Raw genomic sequence first — 21,161 nt, 5'->3', positions numbered from 1 at the left:
TACCATAGTTGCCTTCTGCCAGCTTCAGTTTAAATATTGTGTCAAATTCAAATCAATTTGAGCACGATTTAAACCTGGATGATTTTAATCGCTCTAAACTTGTCTATCTTGGGAACACTAGTGTGTTTTACGACATAGTGATATAACACTCGCTGCCTTCTCTAGTGCAGCTCAACCAGGTCTCGTCCCATTCATCGATATTTGTGATATAACAACTCCCAGAAAATATTTGTTTTAGTCCAAATGAGTCGTTCATTGTAGTTTTTTGAAAGTGATTCCTGTTAAATAAAATATCTCCTTTTGAATTGGACTTTGAGCTTTGTAACTTTGCAGATCTTTTTTATGCTCAAACAGCAACATTACACACTAACTAAAGTTGAAAAAGTGAAAAAGCATAATAGCACCCCTTTAAGCAAACATATTACCTATCCCTGTTGCCAGGAGTAACTGTTTTATAACTAATTTTGAAAAAAAAAACATTCAGGTATAAGATTATGTAGTTGTTTTTAAGTAAGGCAAACGCAAAGAAGGGTAAGTGAGGGTTAAAAAGAAAAGAAAGGGTTTAAAACAGTGTGAATTGAAATGTGCGAGTAAAAAAAAAAAAAAATGTGGGGTATGGGTAAGGTTGGGCATCATTTGAATTTTTATGATTTTTATCCTATTCTTGTCAATTCCTAATTTTGATTCCAATAAGGTAAAATAATAATAATAATAATAATAATAATAAATAAATAAATAAATAATTAAAAGTGAAAAATCTTAGATATCATTCACATTTATTCTAACTGTTATTGCAAAATATTTTCTTGTTAGCTGAATATTGAATATTATGGATACAAATCAAATACAAAGATACAAAGGATACAAAGGATGTGTGTGCAGCAGAGAAAACACAGATATGGGAGACAGAAATGTAAAAAATATTGACTTTTGTCTAACTGACAGGCTTTATTTATTTTTATTTATTTTTTCTTATGAATTTAAATTGGATAAGAAATCCAATACACTGCTGGATGATAACCATTGATTTGTATTCTATAATATTTTTTTCTGTATTTTCCTAATGACAATTTTAGGGTTGGTTTATACAAACATAAGGCAGAATAGTTTATATGCTGTATTAACCCTTTCGCACGTAAGTTTAAAATATTCAAGCTGAGACTCCGGCGTGAGTTCTTTTTCAGGCGACCGTTATTTAGAGTGTACCGCCTTATTGTTTCCATGGCGACGCATCATGCTTGTCATGTGACACACCAAAGTCAAAATAGATCTGTATGACACATGGATTGCTTTTATTTAGTTTTCCCTGTTTTATTTTAAATATTCACAAACATGCTCACTATATTATGGTATATCTGATATTCCGATTCTGAAATATGTGCAAGTAAATATATTTGGTAGTTTAAACACTTTTATATCGACCGTGTTAGTTAATCTATACCGGGTGATGGGCGCCACCATGTTAGTTCGCGCTGAATCCGAGCTGTGGGATTTACAGCACGCAAATTCATCCTTTCCTCCCGAAACACGTTAAAGTAGGTCTCTGCTAAACTGGGAGAAAGGCAGAGTAAACTTTATAGTTACCTACACAATCTCTATATGATATCAATAAAAACGTAGTCAGATTATATTTGTAAGGGTCATTATTGCCTTTTCCATAGACATCAGCGTGTATTTTACAAACTGCAAATGTATTTTTTTGCTAGTACTTATGTGTTTTTAAATATCTGAAACCTAAAATAAGCATTATATATGGTTGAAAACGCTGAATATTTGTGATTATATGTCCAGCGCTCAGCGCGTCTGATCTGGCTCTGCGCCAGCCAAAGCGCGAAAGCGGATTTAAATTCAGCAGTTGATGATGTGACGCACTGAAAGTTCTAATCACACCGGTGTGATCGTACGCTTCAGGGATCAGCCAAAACTGATCACACCGGTGTGATCGTACGCGCTAAAGGGTTAAATGTTATGTCAATAAGCACTGGATTATTCATATATTATATATATATAACCTCAGAACCCAGATAGCAACATATTGTCGGCCCAGATCTGGCCCACATCTGGCACATGTGGAATGATGATCTGGCCCACATGTAGCGTGGAATGATGGCACTTGGGCAGGCCGCTCCTGTTAACAAGCAAAATCACTGAAGGAAAGAAGAGGACAGAAAAAAAGAATTGAACAGAAACACAACAACTGACTGCAGCCACAGCCTTGGATGAATTCAGCATTAAGTCTCTGAAGATCTCAGCAGAGGAGGAATAAACAGCTCCACAAACAGCATCTCGAGCTTCACTTATTACTAACCAGACTGACTATTTTTTCTGTTAGAGGTCTACAGAAGTTCTTATTTTTGAATTAACAGGGTTTAAATCTAATGTTTGTTTCATTAGAAGTCACCACAGTGGTGATTAGTGTTTCAATTAGCTTGGCTCTTAACTTTTATTACAGCAAATTAATTTTTATTGGCTGCTGTGATGGTGTATTTATCAAACACATTTGCAGTAAGACAGAATGACTTCAGCTGATGATAGTCAACTATTGACATTCACTAACGTCATTTGACTGTAACGATTGTGTTGTGCCAATAATAGATATGCTGTATAAAACTGCAGCATAAGATCAACAGTACTGCAGAATCAGTTAAAAATTTAAAAAACAAAAAGTTTAAGTCCACTAACACACAAAGTCATCATAAATCAACACATGAACCTCAACAATGGTGACAATATAAAGTGTAATGTTGCAATGCGTGCTGGGTACCACAGTACAAAACGCCCAGCATGCATCACAGCATGAATTAATTATGCCGCGGAATTGTCCTATTATTTGCTTTAAGTCTAACTTTGGTTCATGCATTTATTTTGTATTTTTGCTGTTTTGTTGTTGGGTTGGTTAGTAGCTTTTTGTGATGTCCAGAATTGATCCGATTAGTTTAATATTTTATTATCATTTGTTGAGATTCATATGCTGATTGCTGATATCTGTGTGTTTCAGTACTGTTCAATTTTCTGTATACTTTTAAACTGATCTTTAAAAGAAAGACCCTGAAAATTGCTGTAACACAGGATTTGTAATGTGAAAGCATTAAATTTCAGATTCAGAATTCAAAAGACTTCAGAGAATCATGCTGTTACATGGCAATTGTGAAACCATCTAGAACAAACTATCACATACTGCAAATGTGTCAAACACACTGGCACAGCAGCCAAATAAGACAAAAGTACCAGAATTTAATTATACTCAAGAAAGTAGAAAAATTTATTCAAGTACTGTAACAAAAGCACCACCTCTAAATTTATTTGAATCAGTTCTGACTTTCCTCCAGTGTTTGCATATTACGGGTAATTCAGTCGTAATTCAGTTTCTTAACAAACAATAAACTTCTGTTAATAAATGTTGAAAGATGTGTGAGAGATGACATATAAACCTATGGAATTTTGAACTTTGCTACAAAAGCATAAGGTAAGGAGACAACACTTTCTTTTACTTTTTTTCTTATTAATAATTATTATGCATAGTACTATTCAAGTGAAAGTAAAGTACTAAAGAACTCACTGAATAAATGCGTTGCTAACAAATCACATCTTAGTTTAAAATTTCTAAATTCATTTTTAGATAGATTATGGATTGTCAAGACATACTTAGAGACTACAATTGCCAAGGCGCAGAGAGGTACAGTATACAGTAATGCCTCAGATGTTTGTTTGTTTAATTGATTACTTAAAGTGTTTTATCAGCATCGTTTCTACCATAGTATGCTATTAATCAATACTTTAACTGAGATGTGGTGTTGACATTTATTTTGGTTCTAAAAATGACAAGTTTGTAAGTAAAACTGAAACAACTGTGCAAGTATCAAGTCTGTTCTTGTATTTTTTTTTCTTCATCACAATGCTGTAAGTGTTCATATAAATACCCATATACAATACTACAAACTATACAAAATACTATAATGTTTACAACACAAATCCTGACATTGCTTCATAATTAAGTATTTTTATTAAGATCATAACGCTAACATGTTGGTATGTTTTCATCTCTGCAGTGAAAGATTTTGTGTTGTTTTCTACCACTGCAGAACCACCAACAGTTGACCTAAATAATCTCTTCCTCTGTTTTTTTCCCCCTCCATCCCTCTTTTTTTCTTTTGACGTTTTAAATATAAAGCTCATTTCCAGAGTCACAAATTAATGGAGCAATCCACAATCACTTCATTGAATCTGTTCAGCCTTTGATTGAGTTGATTGACTCTCTAAGGTTGATCGGCATTGATAAAGATATAGATCTACCATCAATTGCAGTGGTGGGAGATCAGAGTTCTGGAAAGAGTTCTGTTTTGGAGGCACTTTCTGGAGTGGCTCTGCCTCGAGGAAGTGGTAAGATTTTGAAATTCCTTTTATTTCAGCACTTTGTGACTAAGTTAAAGGGTTACTCCATCCTAAAATGACAATTTTGTCATTAATCACTTACCCCCATGTCGTTTCAAACCTGTAAAAGCTTTGTTCGTCTTTGGAACACAATTTAAGATATATTGGATGAAAACAGGGAGGCTTGAGTCTGTCCCATAGATTACCAATTAAATAATAGTGTCAAGGTCCAGGAAAGTATGAAAAGCATTGTCAGAATAGTCCATCTGCCATCAGTGATTCAACCGTAACATTATGAAGCAAAGAGAATACATTTTGTACACGAAGAAAACAAAAATAATGACTTTATTTAACAATTCCTCTCCTCTGTGTCTCTCCAAATCAGTGTAGTGCCATTTTGGCAATTCTGAGCAGTACGTAGATGGCATATGTTCTTCTGTGTCAGCCAAGCTGCGCCGATGCATTGTTTGCTTTTAAACCAAAGCGTAAATACACATAAAAAACGTATCCTTGTGGCATGGCTGATACAGAAGAGCATACGCCATCTGCGTACTGTTTAGTGTTGCAGAAGAGCATATGCCAAGATTTGGAGAGAATTCCGATTCCGATGACGAATTAAGGGAACGACATGGGGGTAAGTGATTAATGACTAAATTTTCATTTTGGGATGGAGTATCCCTTTAAACTGTACTGTATATACTCTTGCTTTACATTTTTAAGTCATGCAAAAAAGTTCATAATTCATAATTAAATCATCTTGTGTTCACACTTAATAATGCTAAATAGTGAAAATAAAAATCATTTATATAATTAACACTTATTCATCAGACAGCTTTCACCCAAAGTGACTAAAAGATAAACTATTTTTTTTTCACTAGTCCTAAATTGTTTTGTTGTTTCCTTTGAACTGTATTGTTGAAAAAATATTTATTTATTAAAACAAATTGAGTTAATTGGTTAACAGGTGTTCAGGAGCAGGGGCACGCCCCAAACAATCACCTGACTTCCTGAAACCTCCATATATATCGGGTTATCTAATATTTTGGTGATGGTTTCGTTCTCTCGAAGGACAGATGGACTCGCCTGGCCTGGACGGCGCTCTGTTCGATTCAATGTCACTGGCGACACTTGAGGATCACCTCTCATCGTCCCGATCGCAGTCTCTTTCCGAGCGGTCGCGTCGGTCGCGCACATTCCAGGCCACTAGTGTCTACTCCCAGGCTCATCTCGGGAGGACTCTGAGCTGTTCCCGGTCTCCACCCTCTCCGTCAGTGGGATCCACGGGCCAAGATCGCCATCATCGTTTGCGTGGTGGACGCAGAAACGGAATTTTCATCTCCCCTCACGAGCCGCTTCTCTGACTCTTCCTCAGCGCTTCCATTGCACATCTTTCAGAATCCAGAGCCAAGGACAACTGAACCACGGGTCGCCTTCAACACGCACTTAAATCCAAGGTATCCAATTAAATCGTGCAGATAACAAACAGTTATTTCAACTATATTTAGTATCAATAAAACTTCTGTCATGACAAACTTTGAGCCTTCAGCACTTCCGGCAACTCCTAGGGAGTCACTCTCCGTAACACGTGACGTCACGAGAATTCTCCTTCACAGCATCAGACACCAGCTCCCTCTAGCAGCAGGCAAGACATAATTCCACCTGCAATCACTCAATCTGATCTCTCCCAAAATTCTTCTCTTCTCTATGCTCACAGTTTGCTCATAAAACTCCACCTACAAACATTCTTTCATCCCAACATCCATCCCTATACCCTTCCCTTCAGCTGATTACAGCAATATGGCTCACAGCCCAAAGACACGCAGGCTGGTTAAATTGAACATTCTAAATTGTTCCCCTTTGACTCGTATGTATTACAGACATGTGTACGGATTGATTTATGTATGTACTGACTGAATTTCCCCATGAAATATAGCCACATATGCTGGTATGGCTTAATAAGTAAATAAACAAACAATCAGCAATACGGCTCCATGTTTTCTAAAAATTATCTATAGCTACTTCTAAATTCCAGACGCCCATTCACTGTCCCTCAAGGAAAGTCCTTTTAAGACAAGTCATGTCACTCGGCGGCCATCTTTGAAACGCCTCTTAGGCATGCAAGAGCAACTCCTATCTCTTTGTATGGGGAAACATCAAATTATCCAAAACTGTTCACTAAGCTCATGATTAAATTTCATATTTGAAATCACCAAAGAAATCTGACAACAACTGTGCCATAAATGTTGTTACTTTTACTCAAATAGCGTTATTAAAAGCTTAATTATTCAGGCTAGATCAGTCAGTGCGCATGCGCAGTCCTAAGCAAACGTCTCAGACCATTGACTGTTTCTATAGCAACCGGGACACATCTAACAGCACCTGCAGTGTCGTGCTCACTTTTCAGATTAGCGATTAGCTCTTTCATTCAGAAGGCAGGGCTTCCTGCGATTGAGCGGCCATATTGAGTGTTGCATTTTTTTTCCCTATTCAAAACTAAAGGAGTGACACGTCTTGGGTATTCTATAGTCTTTGCTCACACAGACCAGTCGGTCTCTTTCAACCCCAATTATATTTCCAAATCTTCTATTCATTCTCCCCCTCCCTCCCTGCATCTTGCAACACATCCCACTCACAAACATCCTTTCATCCCAACATCCATTCTTCCACCCTTCCTTCAGACATTTACAGCAATACGGCTCTCGTGTTTCTAATAACGGCACCACCATGGCAGCGCCTCAGACGGACGAGCCCGCTGCTAACAACAGCACCACCACGGCAGGCACCTCAGGCGGATGAGCCCGCAGCTAACAGCACCACCACGGCAGGCGCCTCAGCCAGATGATCCCACAGCTAACAACAGCACCACCATGGCAGGCGCCTCAGGCGGAGGAGCCCGCAGCTAACCGCACCACCACGGCAGCGCCTCAGGCGGACGAGCCCGCAGATAACCGCACCACCACGGCAGGCGCCTCAGGTGGATGGTCCCACAGCTAACTACAGCACCACAACGGCAGTGCCTCAGGCAGACGAGCCCGCAGCTAACTGCACCATCACGGCGGCGCCTCAGGCGGACGATCACGCAGCTAACATCAGCACCACCATGGCGCCGTCTCAGGCGGATGAGCCCGCAGCTACAACAGCACCACCACGGCAGGCGCCTCAGGTGGATGAGCCCGCAGCTAACAGCACCACCACGGCAGGCGCCTCAGGCGGATGAGCCCGCAGCTAACAGCACCACCACAGCAGGCGCCTCAGGCGGATGATCCCACAGCTAACAACAGCACCACCATGGCAGGCGCCTCAGCCGGACGAGCCTGCAGCTAACAACAGCACCACTTACTTATTTAGGCTAGATCAGTCAGTGTGCATGCACAGTCCTAAGCGCATGTCTAAGACCGGTGACTGTTTCTATAACAACCAGGATGCTTCTAATGGCAGCTGCAGTGACGTGCCAACTTACTGATCGCTCTTTCATTCGGAAGGCGGGGCTTCCTGCGATTGAGCGACCTTATTGATCATTGCATATTCTATAGTGTTTGCTCACACAGACCAGCCGGTCTCCTTCAACCTCCAATTTTATTTCCAAAACTTCTATCCATTCTCCCTCCCTCCCTGCATCTTGCAACACACCCCACTCACAAACATCATTTCATCCCAACATTTCTTCTTCCACCCTTCGTTCAGCCGTTTACAGCAATACGGCCCTCGCATTTCTAATAATTCTCAATAGCTATTTAGAAAGTTTTAGAATTTAAGAGGTTTTATTGCATTTGCTATACTTGTATTTTAATCGTTTGCCATGGAAATAGCATAAGATGTTGATCTGGAATTAAATTAAAATATATTACTCAATAGCTTCTTATTCTTCCCTCTCTATAACTCCCAATTGCACTCTCTCCCTACCTCCCTCTACCCCCCCCCATATCCTCTCATCCTCGACCCCACCTCCCCCACTCAAAGACATCCTTTCATCCCAACATCCATTCTTCCACCCTTCTTTTAGCCATTTTCAGGGCTGCCTCTCAGCTAACTGCAGGCGCCTTCACACCTGCGCGTTCTGTGACGCAGCTAACAGCTAACAACAGCACCACCATGGCAGGCGCCTCAGGCGGAGGAGCCCGCAGCTAACCGCACCACCACAGCAGCGCCTCAGGCGGACGAGCCCGCAGATAACCGCACCACCACGGCAGGTGCCTCAGGTGGATGGTCCCACAGCTAACTACAGCACCACAACGGCAGTGCCTCAGGCAGACGAGCCCGCAGCTAACTGCACCATCACGGCGGCGCCTCAGGCGGACGATCACGCAGCTAACATCAGCACCACCATGGCGGCGTCTCAGGCGGATGAGCCCGCAGCTACAACAGCACCACCACGGAAGGCGCCTCAGGCGGATGAGCCCGCAGCTAACAGCACCACCACAGCAGGCGCCTCAGGCGGATGATCCCACAGCTAACAACAGCACCACCATGGCAGGCGCCTCAGGCGGACGAGCCTGCAGCTAACAACAGCACCACTTACTTATTTAGGCTAGATCAGTCAGTGTGCATGCACAGTCCTAAGCGCATGTCTAAGACTGGTGACTGTTTCTATAACAACCAGGATGCTTCTAATGGCAGCTGTCAGTGACGTGCCAACTTACTGATCGCTCTTTCATTCGGAAGGTGGGGCTTCCTGCGATTGAGCGACCTTATTGATCATTGCATATTCTATAGTGTTTGCTCACACAGACCAGCCGGTCTCCTTCAACCTCCAATTTTATTTCCAAAACTTCTATCCATTCTCCCTCCCTCCCTGCATCTTGCAACACACCCCACTCACAAACATCATTTCATTCCAACATTTCTTCTTCCACCCTTCGTTCAGCCGTTTACAGCAATACGACCCTCGCATTTCTAATAATTCTCAATAGCTATTTAGAAAGTTTTAGAATTTAAGAGGTTTTATTGCATTTGCTATACTTGTATTTTAATCGTTTGCCATGGAAATAGCATAATATGTTGATCTGGCATTAAATTAAAATATATTACTCGATAGCTTCTTATTCTTCCCTCTCTATAACTCCCAATTGCACTCTCTCCCTACCTCCCTCTACCCCCCCATATCCTCTCATCCTCAACCCCACCTCCCCCACTCAAAGACATCCTTTCATCCCAACATCCATTCTTCCACCCTTATTTTAGCCATTTTCAGGGCTGCCTCTCAGCTAACTGCAGGCGCCTTCACACCTGCGCGTTCTGTGACGCAGCCCATGCAAGAAACTCCTGCTCTCATAACCCAATGACACCAGCAGACTGACTTGCAAAGCACCTCCACACTCCTATCAAGAACCTGATATAGTTGACAGGCCACTAGCAGAAGAGGCTGAATTAAATCAACTTATCTTCTCTCCACGACACTCGCATTCCAACCATTAACAGTATCATCACAACCCCAGAATACTCATTCACTTAGCAAGCCACGGAGCTTGGCCAAAGGCGATACCACTAATGCCAAGTCTTGCCTATCCATCAAGAATCCGGTGAGGCTTCTGGGAAGGTGCCATAATTCACCGTGAGCCACATTCGATTGCGGATGCAGCCCTAGGTTGTTAGACTCTCTTTCCGAAGCTACAATGGACTCTTACTAACAACCACAGTCTCCTAACTTTCTTCACCTCCTCAAAGACTTCAGATAGCTGCACCTTTATCTGCACCACCATAATGAGGATATCCACACCAATATATGTTTTCACTGAATGCTGCCTTCCATTATCAGAGTAGAAATCTCAAAGCCTCACACTTCATCTGAGCTAGACAGATGTACTAAGCGTCAGCTACCAGGACTTCTAGGCCACCTTAACAATGCCATCCAGATAATACCTCAAAGGAAATCCTTTGTGTCAGACATTCTGTCAAAAGCACAAACCATCCCTTCCCCTATGACAGAGTCACATTAGATAATCACGCAATGGAAATGTGCCTCCAGCAACAACACCTCTCATCATGGAAAAACATTTAGTTACATAATATCTACATCTTTCATCCCGGCTGCATCCAACTGTATACTGATGCAACACCCTAAATAGACTTCAGCAGTTAATATGGTGGCTGCTGGGTTGATTCTGAACAGCCTCTGGAATTCAGTTCCCACAATCCACAGTCAAGAGCAGTCTCCACAGCATAATGAAACATATCCCATAGTAATAGCCATCCTTTGGGGGGTTGAATGGTCCTGAATCTACTCAGCCACTCAGACAATGCAGCAGAAGTTGAAACTTTAAACAAGGGATGATTATGTTTGGCAGTTATGCAATTCATGCATAGGCCCACTTAATCTCTACTCAACAACAATTCCTCCTACGAGCAACTCATATACCAGGACTCCTCAATCTCTTAACCGACTCTTCATCTCATTTCCCATTTCCAGAAGTTAGACTTGGCTCCAGAATAAACATGCTTCCCTCGCCAGTCATTGAAAAGGTCATAGCCGAGCCCTGCTTCCCAAGAAGCCATTCTTAATTGCTTTGCTCCAAGCATGATCTCCAGAATATCTCTCCGGCTGGAACTGTCTCAAAGTTTCCTTTCCCATCAACTGACCCGCCGTCCATTCACAACTTAATATCTTATGCTCATTCCTTCCTAAGATCCCCACATGTATTTCTAAACCTACTAGTCAGGGATCAAGTACTCCTTTGAATAACCACTGGTTACGATTGCCCAGCTTCTCTCATTCTCACACATTCTTACTAATAAAGGCTTACGAAAACAAGAAACTGCGTTAACCATCTAACGCCTGAACTATTCAGCCTCCGCATCCTCTCCTTATGATCAGGCATTCCGAGCTCACACTTAAATCAGCTCTTCCCAACTTTGGGGGTCCTAATTGTATGGCCTAAATATATGCTAGAGATGGTACCGCCACCCTGAGTCTCTCTGAGCCATAAATTCTAGATGCACTGATCAACCTGACCATCATCCCATTCCCTCGAACCCTTCATCCTCTTTTGTACTCTTCCCCAACTCCCTGTTCAACTAACAGTTTCATAGCTTGTTTGTGGCGTGGTCCTAACTAGTGAAATGGAGTTAATTGGTTAACAGATGTTCAGGAGCAGGGGCACGCCCCAAATAATCACCTGACTTCCTGAAACCTCCATATATATCGGGCCACCTCATACCACACTGCTAGTCTCGTTCTCTCGAACCCACCCTTCCCTCCCTTTCTCATCCATTTAGCCAACCTTATCCCACATTATGTTTCTATCAGGTTGTATCGGGGGGTCCTAATTGTCTGGCCTAAATATATGCTAGAGACGGTACCCCAACCCTGAGTCTCTCTGAGCCATCAATTCTAGATGTCCTGCTCAACCTGACCATCATCCCATTCCCTTGACCCCTTCTTCCTCTTTCTACTCTTCCTCAACTCCCTGTTCAACTAACAGTTTCATAGCTTGTTTGTGGTGTGGTCCTAGCTAGTGAAACAAACAAACAAACAAAAACAACAACACATATAAGAAGTAATACTGCAGCAACAAAGCAGTGAAATTTTGTTATCATTTACTCACCCTTGTGTTATGCCAAACCATTTTTTTTTATTCACAGCACATAAAATGAACTATCAAGCTTTGCAAATCACTTTTTTTCCCACTGTAAATATTTACTAAATATTTACAAAAAATACCCCCTCTGCTATTAAAATCTGCTGCATTAATGACACATGCAAGAAACATTTATGCTTACCAAAAAAAAAAAAAAGGAGAAGAGGGGGAGATGAAACTGTGGAAACAAATTTCAAAGGTTCTTACAATCTTGTTGGAATGTTCTGAAATAAATAAAATCTGAAAACTAGGGACCCCCGCACCTTGAGATACTTGAAGTGTATTGTTTTTGCTTTTATTGATTGATTCATTGATTGATTTTCTTTTTTAAAGGCACCACCACTCGCTGTCCTCTTGAGTTGAAATTACGGAAGTTTAAAAATGGAAAATGGACAGGGACCATTTCCTATAGTGGTCACAGAGAGCGTTTTGATGACCCATTAAAGGTGGATAACCTCGTCAGAGAAGGTCAGTATGAGCAGAAACCTTTACCAATCGTAACCAGCATCAATGGTAAATATAGCTGCAAGCAGCAATTACAGGGCCAAGCACAGCAGAGGCAAAATGAGAAGCTAAGGATGGCATGTAGCATCAGACCAACTGCATCAGGCCAACTAAATTTTAGGATGATTTTAATGTAAATGGCTGAAAAATCATACATACAACCTCTAGTAACATGATTTATTGGCTTATCACATTTTACCAATAGGTGGCGCTGTTACCAAATTAATGTGGCATGGTCAGTGTGAGGTGGCAATGGCAAATACAAAGTTTGGCATCAATATGTCAAAAATCTGCAGAGATACAGCCTTAGATGCAGTTTGGCATCTTTTCAGCAAATTCGTTGATGCGCTAAAGAACTGTTTCATATATAAACACAAAATCCATAACTTTTTGCCAGCATGGTCTGAAGACGATATGATTTGATTTTGAAGAAAGTCAGACCAATGGTATAGGAGGAGATTCGAAAAAGTAGGTTTTCAAAAAAAAAAAAAAAAAATCAAATTGTTCACAAAGTTTGGTACATTGATATCACTGTTCTCAGCATGACCAAAGAAGTCTATTGATACCAGTCTCATTACAATAGACAAAATACACAGAAAACTAATAGCATTTATTTGAAATTTCATTACAACTTTTGACCACAAGGTGGCCCTGTCAAAACTATTTGAATACTTTCAAGTCATCCTCTCGATGGTACATACAAAGTTTTGTAATGTACACCAATGCACTCATGAAATATAGCACTTTATATCATAATTAGGGCCCAAGCATGCAGTGCGAGGACCCTCTTGGAATTGTTCCATTTCTTATTAGGTTGGCTTGAGAAAGCCAACCTACTGATCTAAGCACGGCTACAGGCAGCGATCAACAAGAGTAGCCGCTTGCAGTTGGGGGCGGAGTTGAAAACAGACAAGTCAATCCGGACAGTAAATTAAATGCAATATTTGTCAAATACACAGACGTTTTAGAAACGTTTTCATGAGCAACAGAAACAGTTTTTACATACTGCTTAATACAGCGCGATTTTTTCAAGAATAAAGTTCAGCATAATCATATACTATTTAAATACTAATAAAGTGAGTGTATATATGCTTTTATCAGTGTTGTATGATAAACGTTACTCAATACAACAGTGTGACTAAAGTAAAAAAGCTTTTACCGTTCTAAAAATACAGATTTGTGGCCATTATTGGAACCTGAAACATACATGATCGCTGTCATGTGGTGAATCTGACCAATCGTGAAGCAGCTGTGTCGTCATCAGCGCTCATGCAGTCGCTCTGGAGAAACTGCAGTGGCTGAGTCAGCCTGCTGCTCTCGAAACGCTCTCGCGGTACTTTGATGACACACGTGACAGTCATGTGGCGTCGGCGCCGTCTCAAGTCAGACAAAATTTCTAACTGGCATGCACTGCTTCAAGTCAGATTCTGATCGGTTTGCTCAGCGCTTCATGAAGTCGAACACACCTAATATTATTATTTTTTTTTTTTTGCCTGCAAAATTGTGCTGAATTTTTATAATTATTATTCTTCTTATTGGTGTATGTTTGTAACTGTTAATTTTGCTTGAGATTTAAGTCTATCCTTAATGTTTTAATGCGTTTTTTTTATATAGCACAATTTAAATAACACAAGGTTTCCAAAGTGCTGTAACACCACAACAATAAAATATACAATAGGATAAAAAGATAAACACAATAAAATAAAAGTAATAGAATAAGATAAAACAAATAAAATCAAATAAAATAAATAAATAAAATAAAATGCACTGCACACACAACACATTTAAATCACATTAATCACGATTACCTGGTGTTAAAAGCCAGAGTAAAGAGATGGGTTTTAAGCAGAGATTTAAAATCAAACAGTGAGGAGACTTGTCTGATGTGTAATGGCAATGCATTCCATAGTTTTGGAGCTGAAACAGCAAAAGCTCTTTCTCCTCTGAGTTTTAGCCTAGTTCTAGGCACTGTCAGGAGCAGCTGGTCAGCTGACCTGAGAGAGCGGCTGGGAATGTAGGGGTGCAGCAACTCGGCGAGATACGGTGGGGCAAGGCCATTCAAGGCTTTAAAAGCATATAAGAGTAGTTTAAATTGAATCCTAAAATGCACAGGCAGCCAGTGAAGTGAAGCTAAAATAGGTGAAATGTGCTCATACTTTCTTGTGCCAGTTAAAAGACGAGCAGCAGCATTTTGAACCAGTTGCAGACGGGCAATGGAGGACCCATTAACCCCCAAATAAAGTGCATTGCAGTAATCCAGCCGAGTGGTCACAAAGGCGTGAATTACTGTCTCAAAGTGCTGTTTCTGAAGGACTGGCTTAATTTTTGCCAGCTGCCTTAACTGGAAAAAGCTGGACTTCACTACAGCGTTAATCTGGTTGTCAAACTTAAGGTCAGTGTCCACCTTTACCCCTAGATTAGTAATAATTTGCTTGTGATACTGTGCTAAGGAACCCAGATCAACCAACGGGGTCACAGAAGTGCCACTACCACTAAAGACCATGACTTCTGTCTTTTTTTCATTAAAATTTAAAAAATTAAGAGACATCCAGGCCTTAATGTCATGTAAACACGCTAGCAATGGCTTAACACAGTAGGAGTCTGACTTTCTAAGATGGACATAGATCTGACTGTCATCTGCATAGCAATGAAAATAAATACCATGCTTCCTGAGAATTGAACCAAGTGGGAGTAGATAGAGGGAAAATAAGAGAGGGCCAAGCACAGAGCCCTGTGGCACCCCATGTGACAAGGGAGCAGTCGAGGAAACAGAGTCAGCAAGGCCAACACAGAAAGTTCGCTGGGACAAGTAGGACCTAAACCATTCTAACGCTATACCACTGATGCCCACCCACTGCTCCAAACGAGTAATCAGTATTTCATGATCTACTGTATCAAAAGCAGCAGTCAAATCTAAAAATACAAGGACAACACAGTGACCCGAGTCAGTAGCTAAAAAAATTTCATTAAAGACTCTTAAAAGTGCTGATTCGTTGCTATGTAATGTTTTAAAACCGGATTGGAAAATCTCAATAATATTAAGTCTACAGACTCCAAACTCAGCCTAGCTCTTCAGACTGATCTCGCCGGGTGTGCTATATCTTTTCTAACTGATCGGACTTACGGCTTTCATAAAAATGAACATTAAAAATCATAAAATTCCCATAGACTTTCATTGACAGAATGTTCAGATGAGCCAAGCTCCAACTTTCAAAATTCAAATCTAAACAAACTGAAGCCCATTAGACTCAGTCACGCTTCGCTTCTATGTACTATTTCTAATCCATTTAAACTCATTCAAACTCATTTATCTAATATTTCTAATATCTATCTATCTATCTATCTATCTATCTATCTATCTATCCTAGCAACATGCTAATAATGTTAGAAAAACATGCTTAGTAACGACATGCTAGTCACTTGCTAATCATGCTAGGAACATGCTAGCAACATGTTAATCATGCTAGAAATGTGCTAGCAACATGCTAGTCAGTCGACTCGTCATGCTAGTCACATGCTTATCATGCTAGAAACATGCTAGCGACATGCTAGTCACTTGTGACATGCTAGTTACTTGCTTATCATGCTAGAAAAATGGTAGCAGCATGCTAGTAACTTGCTAATCATGCTAGCAACATGCTAGTCACGTGCTCATCATGCTGTGAACATGCTAGAAACATGCTAGTAACATGCTAATCATGCTAGCAACATGCTAGTAACTTTGCTAATCATGCTAATGACATGCTAGTCACTTGCTTCTAATGTTAGCAATATGCAAATCTCCTGCTTTTTTAAACTTCTTAAACTTTTTAAATTTTCTGGTCAGGCTTTCTCAAGCCAACTTAAAGTTTGTCTTGACAAACTTTATCTAGTTCTTCTTCTTCTTCTCCAAAGTGAATCGTATTTTTGAGGGCCTAAACATTCTCCAAAACTCACAAAACTTTGAACATGCATCAGAACTGGTGAAAATTTACATCTGATATAGGTTTCAGAAGAGGGTGTGGCAAAATGGCTCAATAGCACCACCTGTAAAATTTCAACGGAGTGCGCTTCGAGCTACGTTTTACGTACATGCATGAAAATTGGTACACACGTGTAACACACCATTACCTACCAAAAAGTCTCCTGGTACAAATCACAAAACCCAACAGGAAGTACGTTATTGTGAATTTCCTGTATGATTTTTGTGCAGTTTTTGCCATTTCCATGCCACATACTTTGATGAACTCCTCCTACAGTTTTAATCGGATCATCTTCAAATTTGGTGAGGGTCATCATAAGACCTTTGTGACGTTGAATTGCGAAGATCTTGAGTTTTCGTCAAGGGGCGTGTTCCTGGCGGCCTGACAAATTTGATGTTTCGCCATGAAACAGGAAGTTGCTGAAACTCAGGCAAGCAATGTTCGATCTGCCCCAAACTTCATTCGTGTATTAGGTGTTCTGTTCTGAACAAACACCCATACCAAAATTCAGTTATAGTCATAGCACCATGGTTAACACTGTCATAGACTCCTAGGAAAATATTAAAAAGCATCAACAAGTGTTAAATAGGCTGTCAACATGCTTATAACATACTAAAACATGCAACTCTTAGCTAAGTGCTAAAGCATGCTACTAATGCAGTAAAACAGGAAGTTGCTGTAACTCAGGCAAACAATGTCCGATCTGCCCCAAACTTCACATGTTTGATAAGAGTCCTGTCCTGAACACATCAACATGCCCGTATTCGGTTGTAGTCATAGAGCCACCTGCCGGCAACAGGAAGTGTCACGTTTAACACTGTTATAGACTCCTGGCAACATATTCAAAAATGTCAGCAAGTGCTAAATACACTGGCAACATGCTCATATATAAAATCTCATTTTGTTTGGAAGTTATAGACAATTTATATATGAGAACAGAAAAAACGACTCTGCATTTCTTTGCCACTTACTATCATAATTTTGGCAATTTAGCATAATCACATAGCCGGCACACTATGTTTTCGAATTTCCTACGGTGGTTTCTTGCCGATCGGAGTAACAGTTTCTAAGATTTGGCAAATTTTTTTAAGCGCTAAAATACAACGTTGCACAAACCATAAGGCAAAACCTCGCATATTTGGTATGGCTGGACTCGGCAAGGATTTGAGAGTTTAAAAAGGTGACTACTGTGAAAATAAGTCGACCACACCCAAAGTTATAAGCATGTGAATATTTGATTTTACAACTAGGTGGCGTTGGCTCAAAACTTTTCAGGCTCCTTCAGGGCATCGTGCTGATGACCCATACCAAGTTTTGTGATGATACATCATTGTGTTCATAAAATATAGCAAAATGGCCGACGCCCAAGATGGCTGAAATTGGAAAATTTGGTGTCATTCTACTCGACATGATCCACCCAATCTAAAGAGACCAGTTTAGTGATTTTTGGCCAAAACATTCAGAAGTTATAAGCAAAAATATTAATTTTCTTATCTCCTGACCACTAGGTGGCACAGTGCCGAAACACTGCAGGTAGTCTCAGGTCATGCGTGTTATAACACACACCAAGTTTGGTCTCAAAATGCCAAACTGTTGAGGAGATATAGCCTCAAAACAATTTTTGCATGCTTTTGTCGAATTCGTTCGCACGTTATTCCAGAACGGTTTGAAGAATCAACTTGAATTCCATAACTTTTTGCCAGCATGGTCTGAAGATGATCTGAGCCAATTTTCGTGAGAATCAGACAAACCATCTGGGACAACTTCGAAAAAGTAGGTTTCTCGAACAATTAAAAATAGAGAAAAAACTGAACCTTGCATTTTTAATTGTATTCGACTTGGTATGAACCAAGGATCCAGAAGAAGAAAAAAAGAATTTTCCTTCTGTGCCTTATGGTTCAAAAGTTAGCATAAACATGAGTGAAAATTTGGAGAAGTGGAGGTGCTGAAGAGTTTGAGTTAGACACTCCAAATTTGCTGTAGTTAATATTGATACTGTCCTCTATCAGTATCAATGGGGTTCTATGGGCTGCCATAGACTCAAGAGTGGAAGGAGAAATGGAAGAAGAAATATAACAGCAAGCAGCAATTATGGGGCCAATCACTACAGAAGTAAGCTTCAGACCAACTGCAGGAATGAGTAATTAAAATGATTTTAAGATTATTTTAGTAAAAATGGCTGAAAATTTTTGACCAATAGGTGGCACTGTTAACAAATTAATGTGGCATGGTCAGTGTGAGGTGACAAATGGACTCACAAAGTTTGATGTCAATATGTCAAATATTTGTAGAGATACTGCCTCAGATGCAGTTTTGCACTATGCCTAAAATGTATAGCGGCACTGTACGAAAGCTATTTCATTTATTGACACAAAATCCATAACTTTTTGTCAGCACAAGTCTGAAGATCAACGAGTGACGAGGAGTTCAAAAAAGTAGGTTTTCAACAAAAATCAAAATGGCGGACAGAAAGTACAGCTAACTCTAGCATATTTAGTATCTATGTTGTCACCATAAGCCAAGGAATATCCTGAGACCAGTTTCATTAGAATAGGCTAATGCAATGAAAAGTTATTAGCATTTTTGGAAATGTAAATATTAATGGTTAATTAATGGTTTATTACTCCTGACCAATAGGTGTAATAAACCATTAAATTGATGTGGCATGGTTAGTGTGAAATCAAAGTTTTTTCAGCATCAGTCTGAAGATGATTTGACCCAATTTTGGTAAAAATCAGACCAATCATCTCGTATGAGGTCAAAAAAGTAGGTTTTAACAATTAAACAATTAAAAATACCAAAAAAAAAAAAAACCTAAACCTTATGATTTTTGAATTTCGGTGTACATTCGACTCGGTATGAGCCAAGAAATCGGAGGAAAAAAATTATTTTCCTTTTGTGCCTTACACTGTGTCTACACCGGTCATGAGCGGCACGGCACGACAAAATGCTAAAGAACTCATTATAATTAATGATGCTGTCTACACTGGATGTGGCGTGGCGCGACAAATCCCTGACAGAAAACTGCTGTTGCATTCTATTTATGACGTGCTGACACAAATTTCAAAAGATTTTTTGTTGCGTCCAATGCAGACAGACTTTAGCTGTTGCAGCCCAGCACGAAAACTGTCGCATCCGGTGTAGACACAGTGTTAAGGTTAAAAAGTTATTAGCATAAACAAAAGTGAAATTTTGGACAAGTGGTGGCGCTACAGAGTTTGAGTTAGAAGCTCCAAATTTACTATGGTGACTTTTCTCACTGTCCTTTATAAGTGTGCCAAATTTCACAACTTTCCCACAAGCTGTTCTGTGGGCTGCCAAAGACTCAAGAGCGGAAGAAGAAGCAGGATAATAAATACAGCTGCAAGCAGCAATTACAAGGCCAAGCACTTCAAATGCAAAATGAGGAAATAAGCATGGCATGGAGCATCAGACCAAATGCAACAATGTGTAATGAAAGCAATTTTAGGATGATTGTAATTAAAATGGCTGAAAAATCATAAAAACAACATCTAGTAATATGATTAAATGGCTTGTCACTTTTGACCAACAGGTGGTGCTGCAGTCAAATATTTTTGGTGTGTTCTGTGTGAGGGGACAATGGCACACACAAAGTTTGTTGTCATTATGTCAAAGCTTTGCAGAGATATAAACTTAGAGTCATTTTGGCACCCTGCCTCAAATTTGTAGCGGAACGAAAAGAGTTTTGTCCATCAAAAAGAAATCAATCACTTTTTGTCAGCATGGTCTAAAGATGATATGATTCGAATTTGGTGAATTTGGCCCCACAGGCTCACGGCGTTAACTGCAAGTCAGTTGCGTGTTGAAGTTGTTCACGAAACTACCTCCAAGTGGTGCAAAGGGACAGTTTGCAAACTGACTGAAATGTATATTTAGTTTATTAAATGCAGATCAAATAATGAAATAAAACAACAATAACATTATAATATAACAACATCCTTAAAAATCAGAAAATTAATTTAAAAATATTTTTTAAAAGGTTAATTTCAAAACGTGTTATAGGTGTAGGCTGCAGCCTAACGCATTAAAAAAATATATATATTACATTTACACAAAGGCTCTGAATGCATGTCATGGTTATTAAAAGTCATTATGAAAACCATTAAAACTACATAATTCCCTTATATTGTATAAAGGGGCTGTCATTTCAGTCTAAGTTTTTGAATAAAAAAATCCTGACCTTGGTCGTTGGTCCTCTCTGTACAAGGCTGCATGTTCATGACACCCTATTTGCGGACTCATACCATAAAAATAAATAAATAAATAAAATAAAAAAACATAAGTTGTGAGAAATCAAGATTAATAGGCTAAAACTGCTACATGAAAAACGCCTAGAAATAATATTAACTTGGAATGTTTAGATTACATTTAAGGAGGTGTGCATTAGCCTATGCCATAAAAAAATAAAAATAAAACGATTGAAAATGTGGCTTACTGATGAGAGTTATAGGCTAGGCCTTGTTCTAACACATATTTTGGCACTCACATTAATGCCACAAATTATGAGAGGCTTCAAACTAACATTTAATAATTCGCTGATGTATTTCAGCAGGTAACACATACTCATCCGTTATCTGGCATTTTGTAACACATTTATTCCTGTATACAGTGCCAATGACATGCCGAAAATTATGTCCATGAATTAAGAAATTGATCACTTTTTATTGTTCCTTTGTATTAATTAAAACGTGTTTAAATAAATAATAATAATAATAATAATAATAATAAT

General features: G+C 39.6%; 1 protein-coding gene across 1 annotated transcript in view; it reads left to right on the top strand.

The window, feature by feature from the left end:
• The first annotated feature begins 2,983 nt into the window (after positions 1-2,983).
• The window catches only part of LOC109048478 (interferon-induced GTP-binding protein Mx1-like), a 76,992-nt gene continuing 58,814 nt past the window's right edge, over positions 2,984-21,161 (top strand). Inside the window, exons 1-3 of the mRNA XM_042770868.1 lie at positions 2,984-3,676; positions 4,172-4,380; positions 12,279-12,413. Coding sequence (XP_042626802.1) covers positions 3,627-3,676; positions 4,172-4,380; positions 12,279-12,413 — 394 coding nt within the window. The 5' untranslated portion in view covers positions 2,984-3,626. The remainder of the gene's footprint in view (positions 3,677-4,171; positions 4,381-12,278; positions 12,414-21,161) is intronic.

Source organism: Cyprinus carpio, chromosome A15 (assembly GCF_018340385.1).
Source record: "Cyprinus carpio isolate SPL01 chromosome A15, ASM1834038v1, whole genome shotgun sequence".
Classification (NCBI taxonomy): domain Eukaryota; kingdom Metazoa; phylum Chordata; class Actinopteri; order Cypriniformes; family Cyprinidae; genus Cyprinus; species Cyprinus carpio.
The sequence above is the reverse complement of the archived record's forward strand: the minus strand, read 5'-3'. Positions and strand labels throughout refer to the sequence as shown.